General features: G+C 34.1%; 3 protein-coding genes across 3 annotated transcripts; all 3 read left to right on the forward strand.

The window, feature by feature from the left end:
- The first annotated feature begins 2,725 nt into the window (after positions 1 to 2,725).
- On the forward strand, positions 2,726 to 3,563 carry LOC102501171 (olfactory receptor 5D18-like). The gene is given in 2 exon segments (XM_006157926.3): positions 2,726 to 3,402; positions 3,404 to 3,563. Coding segments are annotated over 2 exon segments (837 nt in total).
- A 7,407-nt stretch (positions 3,564 to 10,970) lies between these two features.
- On the forward strand, positions 10,971 to 11,921 carry LOC102483712 (olfactory receptor 5D18-like). The gene has a single exon (XM_006157893.1). The coding sequence runs from the start codon at positions 10,971 to 10,973 to the stop codon at positions 11,919 to 11,921; it is 951 nt and encodes a 316-aa protein (XP_006157955.1).
- Positions 11,922 to 22,146: 10,225 nt separating this feature from the next.
- Positions 22,147 to 23,094, forward strand: LOC102484111 (olfactory receptor 5D18). Its single transcript, XM_006157894.1, has one exon. The coding sequence runs from the start codon at positions 22,147 to 22,149 to the stop codon at positions 23,092 to 23,094; it is 948 nt and encodes a 315-aa protein (XP_006157956.1).
- Positions 23,095 to 25,948: the final 2,854 nt, after the last annotated feature.

The raw sequence follows: 25,948 nt of genomic DNA on the forward strand, positions 1-25,948 counted from the left end.
CTCTGTCTTTTTGGTGAGTGCACACACCTTATAGCAAAAACCTCTCAAAAAGAAAAAAAAGATCATGGTACTAGATGAGGGAAATAAGCTCTAGGACTACATTCCTCTTGTTGTACTTCTCAGGGTGTGTGGATACAGAGAGAGGTATAGAGATAGTAAGTAAGAAATCACCTCCTGGGGGATGGCCACACTGCAATCCTTTCTCCTCCATTCTCCTCTCAGGATTTTGGGCACATACACACATGCACCTGGCAAGAGTTTTAAGCTCTAGGGTCTGAAACTCAAACTATGGTCGACTACATGCAAATCCAGTGAAGGACTAGTCTGCTGATCCCAATATTTTTAATAATACATAAATAGCTGTGAAATTATAGCCTCATTGTTAAGTATTATTTTCTAAGGCCAGATGATCAGTGTATTTAACCTTCACACATGATTAGATAATTTTACATTAATTATATTCTAAATTAGTAAGAAGGGATTTTTCTTCAAATTATCTTGTTTGTAGCTCCTGACAAACACCTGGCCAATATTCTCTAGGGTGTGATTCCCCAAGTTTCTTATCTTATTTAAAAGACACAACATAATATCTTAGTTTATAAGTCTTAATCACTTTTGAAAAGATCTCTATATTGTCCAATTTTTAATTTTTTTTTTTATATACATGAGAGAGACTGAAAAAGACCGAAAAAGAGAAAACTTCAGGAGAGTCTTTACATCAAGATCCACCCTCAACTTCAGCCGCTCAAGTTTATGGGCAAGTGTGTGCCTGGTACACTCAGGGAAGACACTGGATGTAAACCCAGAACCTTCCCGCGTGGGTCAAACTCACAAAGTGTTACATTTCACTCCTGCACCACTATCTGGCCCCCTTGATTTTTTTTTAAAGAGAAAATTATAAATTTTTGGCACCTTCAGTAACTTGCACTTTGCATAAAACCATTGCCGATTTACAAAGTGCTTATTTTTATAAAAACATTTAAGAATTTTATTAATTGAATTAAAGAAGTCTTAGTGAATGAGCTTATAAAGAGTATCTGCCATCTAGTGAATTATTAACCTATTGTAGTTTAGTTCTGATGAGAATGTCTGAAATAAGAAATATAATATTTTTGACAAAGAAACAACTATGTTGGTCCAGTAGCAGTCAAGTAGTTCTCTAGTTGAAATGAGAATAAGAATACAAGGTATTGAACTCTATTTCCTACATCTTTAAGAATCTTTGCATGAATGTGTTTCAAATGTCCTTTATATACTTAATGTTAGGTCACAGTGGTGGGTATTATAGTATTAATTATTTGTACTCAACCTTTAAAAATCTTTTAGAAGAAGATTTTAAAATTTTATAAAACTACAGAGAAATATGTCATATTTATATAAAAATTGAAATTTTAAAGCCAGATAGGTAGACATAAATTTAGAAAGTATGACTTAGAAAATTGAAATAATTACTTTACTGAAACAGTGTTGCTTTGATTTTGACATGAAAAGGTAATAGTGCTTAGTATTTGATGAACAAACAGGCTATTCCAGTCAGAAGAGATAATTTGATGATAATAAATGATAAAAGATCCTGTTTTTCATGAAGCTTGAAAATGGTGGTGTGAGTAAAATGGAAGGTGTATCAGTATAGGTCAATGGAAATTCAGACAGAAGTGTTTAGAGATCAGGTGTTTTGTAAGAAGCTCATTTGGAAAATGTATAAGGATCTGTGCAACTTTCTACAGTAAAGGAAGTTAGCTTTCTAGGGTGAAAGAAGGCAGGGTATCTGAAGACCCTTTGTTAGTGTGCTGAGTATTGGGTGCTGGGACAGAAATGAAGACAGAAGCACATTCTGGAGATTGCGTTTATTTTGCCATAACTGCTTTTCTCACATCCTGAATCTGAGATGAGAAGGCAATCAAAAAAAAGACAGACAAGAGCAATAAATAATAAAAAGAGAAAGTAAAGATTTCACATTGAACCATTGAAGTATTTGTGGAAATCTGTATCTAAGACAGAAAGAAAAATTAACATAATCAGGAAACATTGCTTTAAATGTCTTTGACAAGAAATTTTCACTTCCTATTCTCTATTTGCACTACTTCATACTATGGGTTATTCCTAAGGAAAACTAACCCTTTAAAACATTCATATAGAATTGGGAATGATAATTTAGAACAAATTTAAATGAGGATGTTTACTTCTGTAACTTTCTTGACATTGTCTTAAAAATAAGAAATACCAGTGTGCAAATACTCTACTCTTAATATCCCTAGTGACAGAAGCTATTGAGCATTCTATTTTATCTGTTCTATGACTGAGCACTAAAATGTGTTTTCTTGTTTCTGTTTCATTCCTCTAAAACTGATTTTTCAATGGAACTTATATGCTAGTTCATATCAGACATTTGATAACGGGCAGAAATATCATAATCGCTTAGTTTGCACATATAACTATATAACTTGTAAGAGAACTTTATGAGATAATCACTATATTTCTTCTTTTATAGATGAGGAAAATGAATTACTGATGGGTAAAGAAATAATCCATGTTCAAACCTTCAATAAGTAACTAAAGATTAAAAAGAGGCCAAGAAAAGAGCCCAAAACCAAAACAGAAATAGGCATTGTGCACATCATACTTCAGGTTCTGGGAACCCACCTTCATGCCCTAATACCCCCTTATTTCTGTGGTATCCAGCTGCTTAGGATGAGCCGTCAGGTTTCCTCCCACAGGAATCAGAATGCCAAATGAGGGAAATCTGAGTGTTGGAGCCCCTTTTGTCCTCCTGGGCTTCTCAGAATACCCAAAACTCCAGGCACTCCTATTTCTGGTGTTTTTGACTATCTACACAGTCACACTGGTGGGAAATTTGGGCTTAATTGTGGTTGCAAGAATAAATCCTAAACTTCATACACCCATGTACTTTTTCCTCAGCCAGTTGTCCTTTTTGGATATTTGCTATTCCTCGGTCAGCACACCCAAACTGTTAGAAATCTTGGTTGTGGAAGACAGAACTATCTCCTTCACAGGATGCATGACACAGTTTTTCTTTGGCTGCACATTTGTGGTTACAGAAATGTTCATGTTAGCAGTGATGGCTTATGACCGGTTTGTGGCTGTTTGTAACCCCTTGCTCTACACAGTTGCAATATCTCGCAAGTTCTGTGCTCTCCTGGTAGCAGGGACTTATTTATGGGGAGCACTCTGTTCCCTGATACTCACATGTTCTCTGTTGGAACTGTCTTACTGTGGACCTAATATCATCAATCACTTTGGATGCGAGTACTCTGCCATTCTCTCTCTATCCTGCTCTGACACCTATTTCAGCCTGATGGTTTGTTTAGTAATTTCTGTCTTCAATGAGGCTTGCAGCCTCCTGATTATCCTGGCCTCCTATGTCTTCATAATCTTTACGACCCAACTCTGCACGCTCATTGCTTCTCATCAAAGTAGCCACTGTGTTTTACACCACTGTGGTTCCCATGCTGAATCCCCTCATCTACAGCCTTAGGAACAAAGATGTGAAGCAGACATTCAAGAAGTTAATCAACTCCAAACTACGTTCTCATTCTATTTAATTCAAATTAATATATATTTATTTATATACAAAATAGATCTACTTTTTCTTGTATTTGCAGATGATAGTTTTGTATTACTTACGTGAATATGACTGTGCTTTAAATTAATGAAATAGTGCATATGCCACAAGTTTTCATGCTCAGGATGTCTTATAATTATCTTTAGTTAAATACAGACATAGCCCATTCTAATTGAACGGTCTTTTTGGAAATCATTTTTCAAAATGTTCTAGCTGAGGAATCAGACTTATGAAGCAGGTCGTATTTAGAGTCTTACTAGTTATGATATGGTTTAAATAGAATTAAGTTGTGCTTAATAACAGTACTGCAAAGGTGGATGTTTACTGCCTTCACTGGATCCTTTAACTCCTAACCTCAAGCCAGATTTTGACACACCACTTTAGTAAAACATTCATTTTATTTTCCCTTAAAATATCAATTTTGATTAGTATAATATAATGTAAAATCATAATATAATTGTCTTAACTAATTCAAGGAATAATTATAACTTTACTTTTAAGAAGTTGAACCAGTCAGACCAATATATATGAAAGTTTTTGACATATTTATAGACAAATAAACAATAATTTTATTGGGTAAGAGAGCAGTTTGGAGTTGAATTACAGTTAAATATTGATTGTGGAAAATAAAAACATTTTCTTTAAAAGTGTCATGCAATTCTGGGGCCAGCAGTTAGCGTAATGGCTATGTCGCTGGGCTCCCATGTAGTCGACCGCAGTTTGAGTCCCAGACCCGGTGGCTTAAACTCTCACCAGGCGCATGTGCATGCGTGCGGAAGATCCAGAGAGAAGAATGGAGGAGAAGGGATTGCGGTGTGGCTATCCCCCCTGGGGGGTGATCTCTCGCTTTTTATCTCTCTGTCTGGTGAGCGCATGCGCCCTATAGCAAAAACGTCTCCAAAAAAGCGTCATGCAATTTTTTGTGTATTTGTAGTGACAGAAATGTTCATGCTGTGATAATAGCCTGTAACTATTTTGGTAATGCTTTATTGCCAGAGGGAATGCATGCCCCAGAGAGAGACACAGACTTTCAATGGTCATGTTGCAATCCCTCTCCTCCTTATCTCCATCATGTAAGAATTCTCAGCACACATGCACCCATGCTTGGCATGTTTTCCAAGCTGCTGAGTGGGATTCAAACTACAGTTGCTACATAAGACCTGGTTTCCTTAACTGCGAGGCTATGGGTCTGGTCTAGCTCTTGCATTTGTCTACAATTTGCAGTGTCTTGATTTGCAGTGTGCTTGAAATTTTGTTTCTTGTTGGTTCAGAAAAATTTTGGCATATAATCTTTCCCTTGAGTTCATGTACTTTATTTTTACTTTATCCTTTTGCACCACTAACTTCAGAAATGATTTTTTCTTTAATTCTCTTCTATGTTTATTCTCCTTTTGTTTCTTTTATCTAACCACTGTTACTGTCTTCCGAAGTCATAGATTATTTACTGTGTTCTTAACTTCAAACCTCATGGTATTTGTTCATTAAAAAATGTTTAAGTGATTACAGGGATGTAGAGATGAAAAATTGACTTTAATATTTAAAAGTACCAAAGACTACGTATAAAGTTTATCTTGTGGGGCACATTTTAATTTTATTATTAAAGATGAATACATTATGTCTGATTGGTTGACTGAAATTTTCTAATAATTACTTAATTATTTTGTTCACCTACTTAATTGATTTGTTGAGGCTAGAAATTAGAACTTGTCTTCTGTGCTTGTCGCTTGTCAATCATGGTTAAAGCTTACAAAATAACTAGAACACAGGTAGATGAACTCCATTTGTTATGTATTCATTCATATCTATTAAATGTCACTTGTTTCCTCCCAAATTAATCATTTTATTTTCAAATAAAATTTTATTACTTATTTATTTTTTAACCACAGAGTGTTTTGTGAAAACACAAAATTATATATCTTAAGAATACAACAGTTAGGGAAATGCAACAGAATTTTCAACACTCATAATGTATAACAATAGTGATAAATTTCATGTTTATTTCTAGCTGTCCTTCAAGTAAGCTTCACTTTTGCACATTGTAGATTTCTTCCCAAATCATCCTTAATTGAATAGTGCTTTCCCCTTCTCCTTGTCTTACCCATACCTTTATTGTTATGTTTCCAAATAACAAAAATATTGACCAATCATGATTCTTAATTATCTCAGGTCAAAATAAATCTTTGCAGTTGCTCCAAGCTGCCATGAATATTGCTATGATTTTAGCAGCATTATTAGTAGGTAGAGTAAATGATAATCTAAATATATGGTTTCATAAAAAAGGGCACCATAGTGAGTCTGGGAACAAGTTGAAAAATAAAGGACTTGTCATAATTTCTATTTGTCACCCTTTCTGTTTGTCATCATTTCTATTTGCTTGTTTGTTTTTATTTCTGCATGCATAACCCATAACTTGACACTTCTTTTCAGAGCCAAACCTGGTTCCAAATGGGATGTTTTTTTCTTTTCATCAGGATTTATCATGTTGATAATATGGTTGTAGGGTTAGTCTTTCATATCTGGGGGTTCCAAATCTATGGACTCAAGCGACTATAGATTAAAAATATGAAAATGAAAAATAACAATATAAGAGAAAAAAATACAAATTTAAAAGTTACAGTGTAGGAACTACTGACATAGCACTTACATTGTATTAGGTATTATAAGTAATACAGAGATGATTTAAAGTATATGGAATATGTGCATAGATTATATACAGATACTACATTGTCCTTACACTATCACACGATATGAGTTAATGCAGTGTTGTTATTAGACCTGGTATTGTGAAACACAGATTCTCAAGATTTTTTCCTTCTAAAATACTGACTGGCTATTGTTAGCCTTTTGCAATTTCAGGCTAATTTCAAAATGTTTTGCCACAGACTGAAGATAATCATAATTATGAGCCAGTTGGTGTTCCAATTAGTAACACAACTGAACTCACATAGGTTCATGTCCTGGGACCTCATTGTACATTCCAGTTATATGCAAGCCTGTGATCCAGGCTGACTGAGTATGCATGCCTAAAATTCCAGGAGGAGAATGGAGGAAAAGGAATTGCAGCATGGCCATCCCCTTTTTTTTGGGGGGGGGGGTGGATTTCTTGCTTTCTCTCACTGTCTCACTTATATTTTCTTTTATGAGGTATAACAAATTCCAGAAGACATTTTGAGAATGAAAAAACTGCGTGAGCTGAATTAGAGTATCTCTCTCTCTGGCAAGTGTATATACTCTATAGCAAAAATCTCTTTTTAAGAAACAAAAAATAATAGCTTCCAATATAGCAAACATAACAAAAAGAGTAAACACTAACCTTAATTATCTGCTTAACCTTAGGCTACTAACATGGCTAAATACACCTACATTAGTGAACAGAATGCTGATTCACTTTGGATATTTTTGATAATATCTGTTTTCAGTTGCCTCTACTTGTACACATATTTCAAGGTTTCCTGGTCAATAGTCCATGTGGTACCATTTTATTGTGACTATATTAAACACCAGTTTATTTTGTTCCTTGATTTATGTACACTTAATTAGTAGGCTCAGTAATTACATAGATAAATAGAAAATACCAGTTTATGATCTATGTAGCTCTATTTGAGAACATAGCTAGACGTATAAACACCATCGATATACATAGTATGTCTTTAGGCCTTCCATTCCATAATTATACCTATTATAACTAATTTATATTTAGAGTATAATAAAAAGACTAAAAAGTACAGTAGCAAATATACTTCTAAAAACATACACAAGCATATAAAATTAAATTGAAAATATCTAAAAGAAGTATAAACAGTATATACAGATTATTTCAGTATAATTGAGTGATTTTTTAAAAAGACACATCATGACTTTTCTTTTTCTAAAGAATTATCTTATTTAACTTTGTTTATTTGTTTGTTTGTTTGTTTGTTCTTTAATTTGACCAGAGAGGTACAGAGAGAGAGAGAGAGAGAGAGAGAGAGAGAGAGAAAGAAAGTGAGAAAGCAAGCTACCAGGTCCAGGACTTAACCATGGTCAACCATGTGGGAGTCCAGCGCCCTTAACCACCATGCCATCTGCCAGCCCAAGAGAGTGATATTATTTTTGTCTTTCCAGAAATTAAGCTTTTACAGTGTTTAACTTTTTAAAATATAAATGACAACACATTAACGACATGTAATAAATTTCATTTTAAATTATAAAGGAAGTTTCTTCTAACTATTTGCTTAATAGCTCATTATGACAAATTCAGTCATAATTCTCCAAGGGCCCTGTCTCCAAGGTCAACCATTATTTGTAAAATAAATTACACAGTCATGGAATATACCACTCAGGTCTGTCTCTTCCTCAAGGGCATCTCTATGTCTCCTCCAAAATTTCTTGCAAGCTAGAAAAATAATGTTAGTTGGCTCCCTTTTAAATTTTATTTTGTGAGAGTCATTCACTACCTTAAAAAGAACAGAGAAAAATTGTGAGAAAGTTTTAATTGTAGGAGGTACTGTGCATGCAATTTATTAATAATAGCAAAGAAGTCATCAATACAAAAACATACAACAGAAAAATCTGGCTTTTGGTGAGTTGCTTCAACATACGGCATATTTTCTTTTATGAGATGTAACAAAATCCAGAAGATATTTCAAGAAGGAAAAAACTGTGTGAGCTGAATTAGAGCATCTGCCACTTTTTCCTTTGGCTAATGATTCATATGCAGTTTTAAACTCTACTTTCATTGTTTGGGATCATTGTATTGAATTTAAAATGATGTCCCTAAATGCTGTGTTAGTACAATGGAGCTTTAGATGAAATGATAACTATTACTCTTTGTTCTCACAAATTTTATTAATTTAGGAAAAACAAACCCACACGTGCATATACCCAGACAGCAAAATATATTAGAATTTTCTTTAAAAATATTTTGATGATAGAAATGTGATAATAAAAGAACAGAAGAATAGTGATTTTTGGATTGTCCAGAACATTTTTGATGGAAGAGCTTTATAGGGAAATTGCCATTGAAAGATATGTGTTATAAAACAGTGGACAAGAAGAAGGGCCATTTTTGTAGAAAAGAAGACATAATTATTCCACAGAATAAAATTTTAAAATACTGATATGAATGGAGCATTATGTTTAGTGACAAAATAATTTATGCATTTTTCTGGGGGAAAATATTATATAAATCTATTAAGAATAGTTTCAAATTGTTGCATTTTATAATAAAGCACTGTCAATACCACTTAAGTTATTATTCGATATAAATATAGTCTGGTTGTAGTTTTATAGACCAGCAAAGAACCTTGTGTCTAATATGACAGTGAGAATAAAGCAGGAGAGATATTTTGAAAGTTTCTTTTTAATTCTTTGTTAATATTTACTTTTCAGTATGACTTTTTTTTTTTTTTTTTGGAGAGAGAGACAGCAGTGAGGAGAATAGAGAGAGGAAAAGAAAGTGAGAAATTACATTCTTTTCTCTTCTCAGAATTTTTAGGCATGCATGCACACACATCTGGCATATTTTCCAAGCCACAGGACTCAAACCGCACAATAGAGCATAGGATCCAGTTGCCTTAATCACTACACCACCTAGCTGGTCTACTTCTCCAATCTTCTTTTCAATGGAAAGTTTGATTTCATGCCTGATGCCCTGTGCCTAGACTTAGTAAAGGTTGATTCGATGGTAAGCTGTCACTATGGACAAGGATAAAAGTTATATCAATTCACAGATATGTTCAAGAAGACAGCATCATATCTATTGGGTCTCTACATCTATTTCTGGAATAAGTCTTTTACAAGGTTTAACCATGTAAAATTTATATTATTCGAACACCTATCGGCTTTAACAAAAACAGAGTTTATATATTTAAATCTTACATAATTCGTCACATTTACTTGACAATCACACCTAAGTTTGTTACATGAAGACTTTTGCTTAGTTTGTTAAAAAGTTACTTTTTGGGACCAGCAGGTGACTTAATGGTTGCTTTGCTGGACTCCCACGTGTCAACTATGTTTGGAAACCCTGACCCAGTGGCTTGAAACTTATGTTGTCACATGTGCGTGAGTGTCCAAAATCCTGAGAGGAGAATGGAGGAGCTGTGGCCATAGCCCGTGGGGGTTGATTTCTTGCTTTCTGTCTTTCTGGCTGTGCCCTATAGCAAAAATCTCTCTGGGAAAAAAACAAAAAACAAAAAACAAAAAACCTTTTTTAGTGCTGTATTTTCATGTTTTATTATCACTAATAAATAAGTGTTCTTTTAATGAAATATGCACTGCAATCAGACTGTATAATAAATAGAAATAATTACTGTAAAACTTTTAAAAATACCTCCCAAATTGGTCAAGTACAGTTTTATCACACTGAACATTTTTAATCTTATAAATGACCATATATTGAGTGTATAATTAATAGAACATAGTTCTCAAACAGTGAATTTTTTATTATTTTTAAAGATCCTTTCAAGTAATAGTCTATGAGTTTGAGATAATAATATATATTTAGATAGGTAAAATTTCAATATATCAATATAAAAAAATTGTAAATTTCTAAAAAGATATATCTTCCCCCCAATAGATCTAATATTAGGTTTATCTTACTTTTTTTGTTTTTGTATTTTGCCATTTCATGTGTGCACTAGCCTGAAAGAGATAGAGAAAGGTAAAGTGGAATATCATTCCCTGGGCAGTTGGCCACACCACAACCCTGCTGCAATCCCTTCTCCTCTGTTCTTGACTTGAAATTTTGGGCATGCATGCACAAGAGCCCAGTGTGATTTTCAAATTGCTGGGTCCAGGACTTAAACCATGGTTAGTCATGCGGGATTCTACCTGCTTAACCACCAAGTGACCTATTGACCCCACTCTTATGTTTTTCATGACATAGTAAAAGTATTTGCTCTTCCTAAGGGTTCCTCTCCCATGGTCATAAATAGAGAGCTCTTCCCCCACAGTAGATAGATAACTACTCTATCTACTTAATGCATCTCTGATTTAGCTCATGTCTCCTTTGTTATTATATGATTGTATTTTTATTGTGGAGTAATCAATGTTCTAAGTATCATATTCATTAACATATGATTCATATAAAATATTAATATTGATAAGGAATATATTTTTATGTTTTCAGATAAGGAAGCCAAAGTTCTACAGGATGTTGCTATTTCCTATAATCAAAAAGACAGCAAGTTAACAAGTAAAACTCCAAAGTGAGGCAGCATGTTCATAAACACAAAATGATCACAATATCTTCACGGTTATGTGGAGCCTCTGTTGAGTTCCTCTCACCACATCTTTTCAGGTTCTGCTACTCAATTTTCCTTCCTCCCTCCTTTCCCTCTCTCTCTTCTATCCTTCAGTCCTTTCTTCCTTCCCTCCCGCCCTTCCTCCCTCCTTGTCAAGCATCATGATACTAGAGGAGGGAAACCAGAGCTCTGTGACAACGTTCATTCTGTTGGGTTTCACAGACTATCCACACCTCCAGGCTCCCCTCTTCCTGGTGTTCCTGATAATCTACACAGTCACTCTGGTTGGAAATTTTGGCTTAATTATAGTCACAAGGATCAATCCCAAACTTCATACCCCCATGTACTTTTTCCTTAGCCACTTGTCTTTTTTAGATATTTGTTACTCCAGTGTGTTTACACCTAAACTGTTGGAAATTTTGATTGTGGATGACAGAAGTATCTCCTTCAAAGGATGCATGATACAGTTTTTTTTTGTTTGTGCATTTGTAATTACAGAAATGTTCATGTTAGCAGTGATGGCCTATGACCGGTTCGTGGCCATTTGTAACCCTTTGCTCTACACAGTTGCAATGTCTCGCAAGCTCTGTGCTCTCCTCGTAGCTGGGACCTATTTATGGGGTGCACTCTGCTCCACGACAATCACATATTCTCTTTGGGAGCTATCGTACTGCGGACCTAACATCATCAATCACTTTGGCTGTGAGTACTCTGCCATCCTCTCCCTATCTTGCTCTGATCCTATCTTCAGCCAGATGGTTTGTTTAGTCATTTCAATTTTCAATGAGACTTGCAGCCTATTGATCATTCTGGCCTCCTATGTCTTCATAATCATCACTATCATCAGGATGCCCTCTACAGGTGGACTCCGTAAGGTCTTCTCTACTTGTTCCTCTCACCTGACTGCTATCTCCATCTTTCATGGGATCATCCTCCTTCTCTACTGTGTGCCGAACTCTAAAAGCTCATGGCTCTTCATCAAAGTAGCTACTGTGCTTTTTACAGTCATGATCCCCATGCTGAATCCCCTCATCTACAGCCTTAGGAACAAAGATGTGAAAGAGACAGTCAAGAGATTAATCAACTCCAAACTATATTCTCACTCCATGTAATTCAAATAAAAATACATTTATTTATGTCCTAACTACTATATAGTCAATTTTTCATATACATTGTTGATGATAGTTAAGCTTTATTTTGTACTTTATTGTATATATGATCATATGTTAAAATCAATGCAATATTTCATGTCTTTCAGTGTTCAGGATGTCTAACAAGTAGATAAAAAGCACTCTATTTTCTTTTGTCTCAGTTGATTTTAGCAAGAAATATATCTCACTGTCTCCCTTTGGAAGTTATAGAAGTCAGCAGAAAGAAGAAGAAATCTTTATTTAGGAACTCACTATTTATGTCATAATTTAATTTTAAATTATGCTTAATAAAATTGATGCAAACATAAATGTGAACTGCCTTTAACGGTTCTATACTCAAAGTTTTTATAACCAATCCACTTGATTTGGCAATTTCTATAAAATACAACTTTTACCTTAAAACTTTATTTTCAAGATAAACTGACGACCTTGACATTTACATGATGAAAAATATTATTTAATATTATTTGACTTTCAGCAAGTAGTTTCTGAAAATATTATCTACTACCTATATGCAATACACATTTTTTAAGTATCAGTGAAATATAATTCAAAGAAGTTGTTGAAATAATGCTGAACAATAAGAAACAAATACTTATGCCCATTACAGAGTGATAGAAACTTCAATCTTAGTCACATGTACTTTTCAATCAGCATTCTCACATGTATGCGTCCCACAAGTTTTCTCCCTATGAGGACATGATACCCACAACTATTCAGTTACTTAAACAAAGTAGAAACCATTATTCACTATTGCAAAATTACTAAAAAAATAATCTGTCTGCAGTTCATGTTGTTTTTATCTCTAAAATAAGTCTTCTATTCGTGTCTCTGCTGCCTGACTTATCATTGTATTTAAGTCAGGCTTCAGACGTTCATACACAAGTAGCCTACTTTCTTAAAGTTTTAACCTTATATAAACCATCAAAATGATCTGTTATGGATTTTTAAAATATAAAATCAGCTTTGCTCTCTAGTTTAGATTTTGCCAGGAGTTTAAACTTCCATTTCCAAAAATACCTAACTCATTGCAAAATATGCTATTTTCTTAAGCCTCTCATATCATTTTAATTTTGAAGTGTACTGGATATTTTTAAATACTCATATGCAGCCCATGTAGATCAACAAAGAGAACCAGCATTCCACGGCCAAATATGAATCCCATTCTTTCTCTTCCAGAATAGACAAAAGAATGACCTCTGTCATAGCGAGGCACTTGCTTTTTCACGTAGATTCACTATCTGGTCATGCCTCTCAAGAAACTCAAATAAACATTTTCTCTATGCAGACTTTATGATTTCATGAAGGAAATTACACAGTATATATCCCATGCATTTGTCTTTTATAAATAATAATATAAATTTACAAATCATTCATGTTCCATGTATTTATAATTTATTCAATTTTACTCCTATTTAAGTTATATTCCAGCATTTTTCTTTAATGCAATCTACTATGGAGGACATTATATATATATATATATATACACACACACACACACACATATAAAACCATTGCACTGCACATAAGGAGTTTTAGAATGAGGTTCACAGGTTTATTGTGCATTTATTTAACTCTCAATTTTTTAAAAGGGTCTCACTGAATTATATTTCTAACAGCAATATTTGGAAGCTTCAAATTTATGACCCATTCCTCACCAATTTTCAGCATTATTACATTTCATCTTTTTACTTATTTATTAAACAAAATATTTTATTGTAGCTTTAACTTGAATATTTATAGTTACTGAGATAGGGCACATTTAATATGCTTATGACTTTTTTCCCTAAAGTACTTTTGCATACTACTTTTCCAAACATGTTTTGATTTACTTCTCTTTATTCTTATTTTATTGAAAATGTCTTGTGTATTACATATGTATTCCTGTGCTAGCTATTTACCTTAAAATATTTTCCTACTTTTGACTGTTTTTTATTTAGTGTCCTTAGAAAAAGAATAGGTTTGAATTTGAACACACGGATTCCTAATCTGAAAATCTAAAATCCAAAATGCTCCAAAATTCAAAACTTTTGAGTGGCAACAACATGCCACAAGTAAATTCCTCCTCTGACATCATGTAACAGGTAAGTCAAAAAAACTACAATACAAAAATATTGTGTAAAATATTTTATGTGTATAAGGTGTACACAATTGTGTTTAGACTTAGATTAGACCCCTAAAATATCTTATTATGTATTTCTAAGTATTCCAAAATTCAAAAAAATTTCCCACATCTGAAACATTTCTGGTCCCAAACATTTCAGATAAGTGACAACACAACCACGATTACTTAATCTGCTCTTGAGGTCAGGAAGAAGACATTCTTCTACACTGCATATGAGATTATTTGTGGTTCTTCATATTTAATTCTGTGCATTACTTAAAATTCATTTTTGTGGATGATGTGCCATTTTGATTTATGATAGAGTGTTTTATCTGTTCATGTTATTTATTCTCTCATCCTTCTTGTGCTTTCTTGTAGTGAGAATAATTTCATCTGAATTTCTTTGAACAATGCAAAGGGAGTGAATCTGTTGTAAGGTACATTATAGAAAAGCTTTGAATGCCTCTGCATGGTGTGAATCTTTTCTTCCTGGGCTTATGGCTTCTACCTGGAGAACAGCACATGGCAAATAGGGAATGTTCCTTCAACCTGGGTCCTGGAATGAGAATGCATGGGAAGTTGAGTCAAGCTTAGCAAAAGCCCCACAACCCTATTATAACAGACCTGCAGTCAACACTGACACTCCTTAGGATACATTATTATTATCTATCTGTTATCTAATCTTATATTCCACTGTCACGTTATTTACTCAAAAAAATACTTTCTTTTTTACTGCTCTGAAATACCCACTTTGTTTTAGAGGAAGTGTCCATATACATATATGTTCTTATCAGTGCTAGCTTAACTGCTGTTACAATAATTCTTCATTTTTAAAGAATTATTTAATTATACTTATTATTATTTTTAAAAATGTGCTATGCGTCTCTCATCAGAGAGTGACACAGAGAGAGAGAAAGAGAGGGAAAGTGAGAAAGCAAGATTTTAGATCCAGGACTCAAATCACTGTCAGCCATGTGAGAGTCCAGCACCTTAACCACCATGCGACCTGCTGACTTAACTTCCGTAATTGTTAAAAATCATCCACAGTCGATGACTTAAAAGGTTGAATATTTTTGTTTTTAATTTACAATTCTCCTAAGGTGTATCTGCTTCAGGTTTTGGAGAATAAGAGAACTTGGCTTCATGTCACATTTCTCTTGGTATGCATTGCTCTACTTGTCTTTCATCACGTTTAAGTTAATTGGCTGTTAGTTTTATGCAAAGGTCAGAAAACCAATAGGCACAGTAACAATGTTCACGTTCTCTTAAAGCCTAAGCTAAGAACTCTAACACTTTCTCTTCTGCCATCATGTTAATGACCTGATCACCATAACTGAGCTCATAACTCGAAACCAAAAAATATATTCCACCAAAAATGAGATATAAAATGTTAAGGGGCAGGTCAGTAGGTGACATGGTAGTTAAGGGCTTTGGCCTCCCACATGATTGACCATGGTTCAAGTCCTGGACCTGGTGGCTTGTTTTCTCACTTTCTCACTTTTTCTCTCTCTCTGTCCCTCTCTGGTAAAATTAACATAAATGAATAAATAAATAAATATACGAATGAATAAAATAAAGTTAAGTAAAATAATTCTTTAAAAAAATTAAGGGGCAAGGACATACCTAATAATTAGATACAATAATTCAATTTCAAAAATTCATCAATAATTTATCTGTTTTACAACTCTTTCTTGTATGTCATTGAAGTATCATTATTATTAATGAGTATTTTTAGTTATTATAGCTTTGAAATAAATCCTGGTAACCATCAGAAGATCTTCTTCCATCCTTTTCTTTTCCTTGAGTAGATTCTACTTATCTTTGCCCATTTATATTTTTGTAAAAATTTTAGGATTTTATTTTCTTTATTCTGTTTTATACTTTTAAAGCCTGAGTCTCTTAAGGGCTCTAAAACTATGATATTTGCTCTTTCTTCTTTGTTTCTCTTCTAAGAAAAACATATACGAATGATGCATTTCACATTATCCATTGGCAATTTCATTACCTATTTAATGAGTATGTGTATTTATAAATTATATTTTACTTAGAACTACAAATTAGTTTAATAAGAGTAAAATTATTTGCCCATATGTTTAAGAGAATTTTTTTAAGGGGAAGAGATTTTTGGTATAGGGTGTGTGTGATTTATGGAGAAACAGAGAGACAGAGAGAGAAAAAGTGGAATATCACTCCCCAGGGGTTTGGCCATGCTGCAATTCCTTCTCCTCAATATTCCTCTTGGAGTATTGGGTACACACACCCAGGTACCCAGCATGAGTTTCAAGCCGCCAGGCCCTGGTCTCAAACTGTGGTTAACATTGTGGGAATCTAGCACCTTAACTACTATGCCACCTCCTGCCTTTACGGGGACAGTGTTAGTGAGCTGTTACTTAATTTATTTGGTCCATCTTCCTATTTGCATTTTGGAATTTTCCATGATACTTAAAACATTGTAAGGTCAAATAGCTACCTATTTGTGATAACATTTTCATGTTGTTTCTTATTTTATTGATAGTATTTGACTGTCCCTGGAAAATAAATGGCCAGTTATTTAAAAATAATTTTCTTCTTTTTTATTTGCCAGAGGGCATATGCACTTGCCAGAGAGAGAGCGAGAAAGTGATAAAGCACCCCCCACTGGGAGTGGTGATGCTTCTCCTCCTCCATTCCTCTCTGATTTGAGACCTGTAGGCATACACACACATGTACCCAGCCATGTGGGGTCCAGCTGCTTTTAGCACTACACTGCAGGCTGGTCCTGTCATTTTCCTTATTGATGCGATTTCATTATTTGATTTATTCTTTCATTATCATCACTATTATTAATTGTGTTTTGAGGGGGGAGATTCAGTTAAAGCCTATAGATTGGTTTTGGCATTTTGAATAAAAAATATACCCTTTGCCTTTTTATTTGTTCATAGATGAATACTGGATAGTTTTACTTATTGATAAATACGCGTAAGTTGAAAATTAACAAAATAAGATTAACATTATTATTTTGTTGTGGTCACATATCTACACATAGAAGACAAATGATCCAATAGCATAAATCACTTCAGTGTTGATATTTGAGAGTAGTATTATAAAAGAAAAAATAAATTTTAACCCTGTTATATTCTGCTTTATTTTATTCCTCTTAGATTTTAAGACTTAACTGGTGCTCGTAGCTTCTGTAACTAATATTAATCTGGAGCAGGCTGCCAGGTCCAGGACTCAAACTACTAGTCTGCATGTGGGAGTCCAGCATCCTTAACCACCATGCTACTTGCTGGCCCAATAAGTGGAAGTTTTAATAACAGATTAAGTGCAGTTTAAGAATGATATAACATATTGGATATTTTTCAAAGGAGGACTATAACAGAATAAGACAAAAAAATTTAAAAAAATAATGTAAGAGAAATAGATGATAGCTTCAATTTATACATATATTATAATATATATTTTATAGCTTATATTGAAGTATATTTATTTGGAGACCTAGAAGATGTGAGATAAAATGAAGATTTAATATTTGAAGAGATAATAGTTGAAAATGTCCTTGAACTAAGGAAAGACATTAATCCACAAATATATTTTTATGTATACCTGATAGCAAAACTACATAAACCAGAAGAACAACAAAAAAGCAAGAAGAAAAGAAAAATTAATTAAAAGAAGCAAAAAATTAATACAAATTGCCCTTCAAAGTAGTGATTTGACTGACAGTTGACTTTCTCTTAGCAAAAATGGCAGAAAAGAAACAGCAAAAAGATGTCTTTGGTGGTTTGAAAGAACACAACTTCATATCTTGAAGTCTAAACCAAGTAAAAATAACACTCAGGAACTAAAGTGAAGTGAAACTGTTTTTCATAAAAGCTGGGAGACTTTCTCTAAAACAGTCATATTAACATACATCTTTAAGAGTAAAACCCTCGAGGGTTTTTGATACAGCTTATGATAAAGTTTTCCACAACAGAAAATGAATGCACCATATTATTCAACAGACCTGTCAATTGCTTAATTGAAAAATGCCTATTTAATATGAATTTTTACAAAAGAAAAGATCATTAGGATAAACTGTTTTAAAAATACACACAATATCAGATCTAAAAGAAGTTTAATGATAAGTATATTATTTATGAAACAAAATCAGAAGTATGAAAATGGGATTTTTCTTTTAAGAGAAATTTTTCTTATAAAGTGCGTGAGCTCACCAGAGACTCAGAGAGAGACAGAGAAATAGAAAGTGAGAAAACATGCCCCATGATTGATGGCCACACTATAATCCCTTCTCCATTCCACTCTTGGGATTTCGGAAACACGCACACACACACCTGGAGTGAGTTGTAAACCACTGGGTCTGGGACTTGAACTATGATCAGACATGAGGAAATACAGCACCACAACCACTTTGCCACTTACTGGCCATGAAAATATGAATGTTAAGAGACACAATTTAAAAGAAAACATGAAACAAAACACACTAGACATACGTACTATCTCTGGTTTATTGGAATATAGTGGTGATAGTCTGTGGTTCTGGAAGTTTCATGTTTTCAATACTAAATGCATAATGTGTGAAATTATAGACTGATTGTTATTATTATTTTTCTAAGTCCAGATGATCAGTGTGTTTAACCTTTACATGTGTAAATTAATTATATTTTAAATTACTAAGAAGGGATTTTCTTCAAATTATTTTTGTTGTAGCTCCTGAAGAATGCTTGACCAAGATTCTCTAGGGTTTGATTCCCCAAGGTTAGTATTAGATGTAAAAGGCACGGCATGATACTTAAGTTAGAGTCCAGGTCTAATCTCCCTTTGAGAGGCTCTCTCTGTTTCCAATTTTTTTGAAACATTATTTTTTTTCTATAATAATGGAGAATTTATAGCCAAATAGATACAAATAAATCAAAGCAGTATGACTTTGAAATTTAGAATAATCACAAGTTTTCTGGAAGAGTGTTGCTTAGCTTTTGATATTAAAAGGTACTAAAGCTTAGCACTTAATGTACAAAGAGGTTATTCCAGCTGGAAGAGATAATTTGATGAGGATATTAAATGGCAAAAGAACATGTAATGCGTGAAAGTTTGATAATTCTGGTGTGAGTAAAACAGAAGGTGTATCAGTACAGGTCATGTGTGTGTAATGTGATGTGAGTAATTATGGAAATTCAGACCAAAGTGTCCAGCTTTCAGGTGTTTTGTAAGAAGATCATTTTGAAAATGTGTAAGGACTTTACACCATTCTGCAATACTTATATTGAAGTATATTTATTTGGAGACCTAGAAGATGTGAGATAAAATGAAGATTTAATATTTGAAGAGATAATAGTTGAAAATGTCCTTGAACTAAGGAAAGACATTAATCCACAAATATATTTTTATGTATACCTGATAGCAAAACTACATAAACCAGAAGAACAACAAAAAAGCAAGAAGAAAAGAAAAATTAATTAAAAGAAGCAAAAAATTAATACAAATTGCCCTTCAAAGTAGTGATTTGACTGACAGTTGACTTTCTCTTAGCAAAAATGGCAGAAAAGAAACAGCAAAAAGATGTCTTTGGTGGTTTGAAAGAACACAACTTCATATCTTGAAGTCTAAACCAAGTAAAAATAACACTCAGGAACTAAAGTGAAGTGAAACTGTTTTTCATAAAAGCTGGGAGACTTTCTCTAAAACAGTCATATTAACATACATCTTTAAGAGTAAAACCCTCGAGGGTTTTTGATACAGCTTATGATAAAGTTTTCCACAACAGAAAATGAATGCACCATATTATTCAACAGACCTGTCAATTGCTTAATTGAAAAATGCCTATTTAATATGAATTTTTACAAAAGAAAAGATCATTAGGATAAACTGTTTTAAAAATACACACAATATCAGATCTAAAAGAAGTTTAATGATAAGTATATTATTTATGAAACAAAATCAGAAGTATGAAAATGGGATTTTTCTTTTAAGAGAAATTTTTCTTATAAAGTGCGTGAGCTCACCAGAGACTCAGAGAGAGACAGAGAAATAGAAAGTGAGAAAACATGCCCCATGATTGATGGCCACACTATAATCCCTTCTCCATTCCACTCTTGGGATTTCGGAAACACGCACACACACACCTGGAGTGAGTTGTAAACCACTGGGTCTGGGACTTGAACTATGATCAGACATGAGGAAATACAGCACCACAACCACTTTGCCACTTACTGGCCATGAAAATATGAATGTTAAGAGACACAATTTAAAAGAAAACATGAAACAAAACACACTAGACATACGTACTATCTCTGGTTTATTGGAATATAGTGGTGATAGTCTGTGGTTCTGGAAGTTTCATGTTTTTAATACTAAATGCATAATGTGTGAAATTATAGACTGATTGTTATTATTATTTTTCTAAGTCCAGATGATCAGTGTGTTTAACCTTTACATGTGTAAATTAATTATATTTTAAATTACTAAGAAGGGATTTTCTTCAAATTATTTTTGTTGTAGCTCCTGAAGAATGCTTGACCAAGATTCTCTAGGGTTTGATTCCCCAAGGTTAGTATTAGATGTAAAAGGCACGGCATGATACTTAAGTTAGAGTCCAGGTCTAATCTCCCTTTGAGAGGCTCTCTCTGTTTCCAATTTTTTTGAAACATTATTTTTTTTCTATAATAATGGAGAATTTATAGCCAAATAGATACAAATAAATCAAAGCAGTATGACTTTGAAATTTAGAATAATCACAAGTTTTCTGGAAGAGTGTTGCTTAGCTTTTGATATTAAAAGGTACTAAAGCTTAGCACTTAATGTACAAAGAGGTTATTCCAGCTCGAAGAGATAATTTGATGAGGATATTAAATGGCAAAAGAACATGTAATGCGTGAAAGTTTGATAATTCTGGTGTGAGTAAAACAGAAGGTGTATCAGTACAGGTCATGTGTGTGTAATGTGATGTGAGTAATTATGGAAATTCAGACCAAAGTGTCCAGCTTTCAGGTGTTTTGTAAGAAGATCATTTTGAAAATGTGTAAGGACTTTACACCATTCTGCAATAAAATTTAAATTAAGATAACCTTGCAGGCGAAAGAAGACAGGGAAGCTGAAGACCCTTTGTTAGCGTGCTAAGTAGGAGGTGCTGGGACAGTAATAAAGACAGAAGCATATTTTGGAGATTGCTTTCATTTTGCCATAACTGCTTTTCTGAGATGAAAAGGCAATTAAAAAGAGTCAGATAAGAGCAATAAAAATAAAGTGAAAAAATAACTAATTTGCATGAAGGATTGAAGTAGTTGTGAAAATGTGCAACTAAGACAGAAGTTAATGGAATCAGGAAACAGTGCTGCTTTAGAGCTTCTTTGAATAAACGTTTCCACTTCCTGTTCTCTATTTGTACCACTCCATACTATAGGTTATTCATTAGAAAAACTAACATTTTAAAACAGTCATATACCCACATCTCCAGTCATATAGAATTGGGAATGAGATCTTATTATACCTACTTAACTGAGGAAATTTACTACTGTGAATTTTGACACTGCCTTAAAAATAAAAAAAAGCACCAGAATAGAAATACTTTGTCACTCTCTCCAATAACAGATGCCATCCATTATAATCTGATCTATTCCCCAGCACTGAAATGTGCTTTTTTGTTTGGTTGGTTTGGGTTTTTTTTTTTTTTTTTTTTTTTGCTTTTATTTCTCTTAATCTTTCTTCCCATAAAACTGACTTTTCAGTGCATCTCATATGCTAGTTCATAATTATCTGATTTTAATAGGGGCAGAAATAGTATAATTATTTAGTTTGTGTGTATATATGTATAACATTTGTAAGAGAACTTTATGAACTAATCACTATATTTCTTGTTTTGTAGATGAAGAAAATGAGTTACTGATAGGAAAAGAAAGAATACACATTCATACACTCAGTAAGTAGCTAAAGATTAAAATGAGACAGAAGAAAAGAGTCAAAAACCAAAACAGAAATAGACATTGTGCACATCATACTTCAGGGGTTCCTCTCTGGGAACCCACCTTCATGCCCTAACACCCACTTATTTCTGTGGTATCCAGCTGCTTCGGATGAACTAATAGATTTCCTCCCACAGGAATCAGAATGCTGAATGAGGGAAATCTGAGTATTGGAGCCCCTTTTGTCCTGTTGGGCTTCTCAGAATACCCACAACTCCAGGCACCCTTATTCCTGGTGTTCTTGACCATCTACACAGTCACTCTGGTGGGAAATCTGGGCTTAATTGTGGTCACAAGGATCAATCCCAAACTGCATACACCCATGTACTTTTTCCTTAGGCATCTGTCCTTTCTGGATATTTGCTATTCCTCGGTCAGCACACCCAAACTGTTAGAAATCTTGGTTGTGGAAGACAGAACTATCTCCTTCAAAGGATGCATGACACAGTTTTTCTTTGGCTGCACATTTGTGGTTACAGAAATGTCCACCTTAGCGGTGATGGCTTATGACCGGTTTGTGGCTGTTTGTAACCCCTTGCTCTACACAGTTGCACTATCTCACAAGCTCTGTGCTCTCTTGGTAACTGGGACTTATTTGTGGGGTGCACTCTGTTCCCTCATCCTCACATGTTCTCTTTTGGAACTATCCTACTGTGGACCTAACATCATCAATCATTTTGGATGCGAGTACTCCGCCATTCTCTCCCGCGCCTGTTCTGACCCCTACTTCAGTCAGATGGCGTGTTTAGTCATTTCTGTCTTCAATGAGGCTTGCAGCCTCCTGATCATCCTGGCCTCCTATGTCTTCATCCTTGTCACTATCATCAGCATGCCCTCTACAGGTGGACTCCGCAAAGCCTTCTCTACTTGCTCCTCTCACCTGACTGCTATCTCCATCTTCCATGGGACCATCCTCCTTCTCTACTGTGTGCCCAACTCTACGCGCTCATTGCTTCTCATCAAAGTGGCCACCGTGTTTTACACCATTGTGATCCCCATGCTGAATCCCCTCATCTACAGCCTTAGAAATAATGACGTGAAGGAAACTGTGAGAAAATTAATTCACACCAAACTGCTTTCTCATTCAATATAATTTTCACATACACATAGGCAAATAAAATCACATACTAATAGTTCTTTTTAAATATGTTTTATATGGGGCCAACAGGTAGCATAGTGGTTAAGAGGCTGGACTTCTATATTTTGACAGTGGTTCAATTACCAGCGTACATGAGAATGGAAGAGAAGAGATTCTGGCTTGGCCATTCCCCATGAAGTGGGAGGAGGGGATTCCTCATTTTCTGTTTCTCTGGTGAGCCCAAGTGTCCTATAGCAAAAATTTCTCAAAATGACTTGTTTTATGCATTCTATGATGGTTATTACATTTTCTTTCTACTTTTTAAAAAACATTCCTTTTCCACAGGGCTTGTACGCTTGCTTGAGAGAGATGGAAAGAGAGAGGTCTTAATCATCTCTATAGAGTATGGTCACACTTCAAGTCCTTCTTCTCAATTCTTATTTAGGGATTTGGAGCATGCATACATACACACTCAGTGTGTTTCTTGAGCAGCAGGGTGTGGGACTCAAACTGTGGTCAGTCATACAGGATCCAGCCACCTTAACCACCATGACACAAGCTAGCCTCAATTTATTTTTCAAATAATGATGCAAAAGTCATTCCCAAAATTACTAAGATAATTTATATATATCCACAATTATGAAATCTCACTATGTTTTAAAAGTCATCTGTGGGTAAAGGAAACATAAAAAAGAAGAAAAATACTTTTGGTCTTGTCCCTCTCCCGGAATGTAGTAAGATAAATGATGATTTTCTAAAGACATCTGGTTATAATTCCCAGAATCCATAAATATGTTAACTTACATGTTTTCTTCCTTTTTTTTCTATTTTTTCTCTTTCATGATAAACTATGCAAGTCATACAGACAAGTAATTTTGAATAAAAATCTTCTTTTAATTTCTGCAAAAGCCAAAAGACAGAACATTGCTGACACTTTGTAAATTTCTCATAAGCATTTCTCTAGTCACTATGCCTACCTGGTACCATTAGGAGTAATCTCTGTTGGTATTCAGAAATTTTCTTTTTAACTACAATCTATAAATATAAGTTCTGAAAGTATAAATATTAACTTTGCTTCTCTTTAAAATTAATATAAATTAGGGGCCGGCAGGTGGCCTGGTGTTTAAGGGTACTAGGCTCCCTCATGGCTGACCATGCTTCAAGTCCCGGCCCTGGCAACTTGCTTTCTCTCTCTCTCTCTTCCCCTCTGATCCAAATAAATAAAATAAATAAATAAATAAAGTTAAATAAAAAATTCTTTTAAAAAAGTCTTATAAATTGAACCTTAGAGTATACATTCCATTATGTCTGCCTCACTTTTTTCACCATTTTGTCTTAAAAGTATATTTAAGTTATTAGATGCTGCTAGTTAATTTTTTTATTGCTGAAGAATGTTCTACCCAGTGAACATACCATAATCTGTTTATCTATATTAGTAATGGATTTGGGGCTGTTTCTCCTTTGTCTCATCTGGAAATTCTGCCATGAACATTCTTACACAGGAGTCTGTTCCTAACACATTGCACAGAAGCCTCGTCCTATGGGATATATTGAAGACCTGCAATACAGGGAGCTCGTTTCTCTCCCTCTCTAGCTCTTCTTTTTTTTAGACTGGGTTTTTTTTATTAAAAAATCTTTCAAAGTAGCTGTGTTAATTTGTATTCCATCTACATTGAGTGAAATCTCTCATTTCTTCCAATTATGTTAACATTGACTACTGTCAGAGTAGGCATTTTAATATTTTCAAAACTTAATTGAAAGTAGTGGTGCCTCTTGATGTAAGATTTATTCTCTTGCTGTATGAAGGCACATATGTTTTCAGATTTTTAGTAAGTTACTACTTATCAAATCACCCTCCAAACTAATTATTAAAAAGTTACTCTGGGGACCAGCATTAGTGTAATGGCTATGTCGCTGAACTCCCATGTAGTCGACCACAGTTTGAGTCCTGGACCCAGTGGCTTAAACTCATGCTGGGCATGTGTGCATGCGTGCCCAAGGTCCTGAGAGGAGAAGGGATTGCGGCATGGCCACCCCCATGGGCGGTGCTTTCTTGCTTTCTGTCTCTCTCAGTCTTTCTGGAGAGTGCAAGTACCCTATAGCAAAAACTTCTCCAAAAAAAAAAAAATAGTCACTCTGTTATACACTGCTCAGTGGTGCCAGATTTTTTATAAAGTAAATGCCTATTTATGTGTGGGTCTTTTTCTTTTTCTTTTCTTTTAAATTATTTACTTAATTTTATTTATTCATTCGTTTATTTTATTTTGGCCAAAGAGACACAGAGAGAGAGAGAGGGAAAGTGAGACAGCAAGCCACCAGGTCCAGGACTGGAACCATGGATAGCCATGTGGGAGTGCCCAGCACCATAACCACCATGCCACCTGCTGGTCCTTGTGTGGGTCTTTTTCTATACTCTATATAATTCTATTTTTTTACACTTAGAACCACTCATATTTAATAGTCTTTGCTATTCACTAGAACAACTCCTGAAAACTTGCCATTTTTCCCCCCTAGAGTGATTGAAATATTCTTGGGTCTTTATCAAACAAATTTTAGTGTCATCCGTATTTGGATTTAATGTTTTATTACAGTAAATTTATAGATCCATTTGAGAAGAAATCTTGTTTGCATCGCCAAACCTTCCAAATTACAAGCTTGTTATATCTTTCCTTTTATTTAGATATATTTCATTTGTGTAATAAACATTTTATTAAATTTTTTTCTTTAAAGTTCTTGCATATATTTTGTTTAAAAAAATCACTAAGTGCATTGTATTTTTATGTCAATTTTAAAAGGTGTTGTTTTAGATCCTAAAACAATTAATTTTTGTATTTATTTTGCTTCTTGTGAAGCTGTGGTAGGCAGTTAG

Source organism: Tupaia chinensis, unplaced genomic scaffold (genome assembly GCF_000334495.1).
Source record: "Tupaia chinensis unplaced genomic scaffold, TupChi_1.0 Scaffold000564_1, whole genome shotgun sequence".
NCBI classification, from domain to species: domain Eukaryota; kingdom Metazoa; phylum Chordata; class Mammalia; order Scandentia; family Tupaiidae; genus Tupaia; species Tupaia belangeri.

Coding starts and splice junctions, on each gene's coding strand:
- LOC102484111 (XM_006157894.1), top strand. CDS start 22,147: ATGCTGAATGAGGGAAATCTGAGTATTGGAGCCCCTTTTGTCCTGTTG.
- LOC102483712 (XM_006157893.1), top strand. CDS start 10,971: ATGATACTAGAGGAGGGAAACCAGAGCTCTGTGACAACGTTCATTCTG.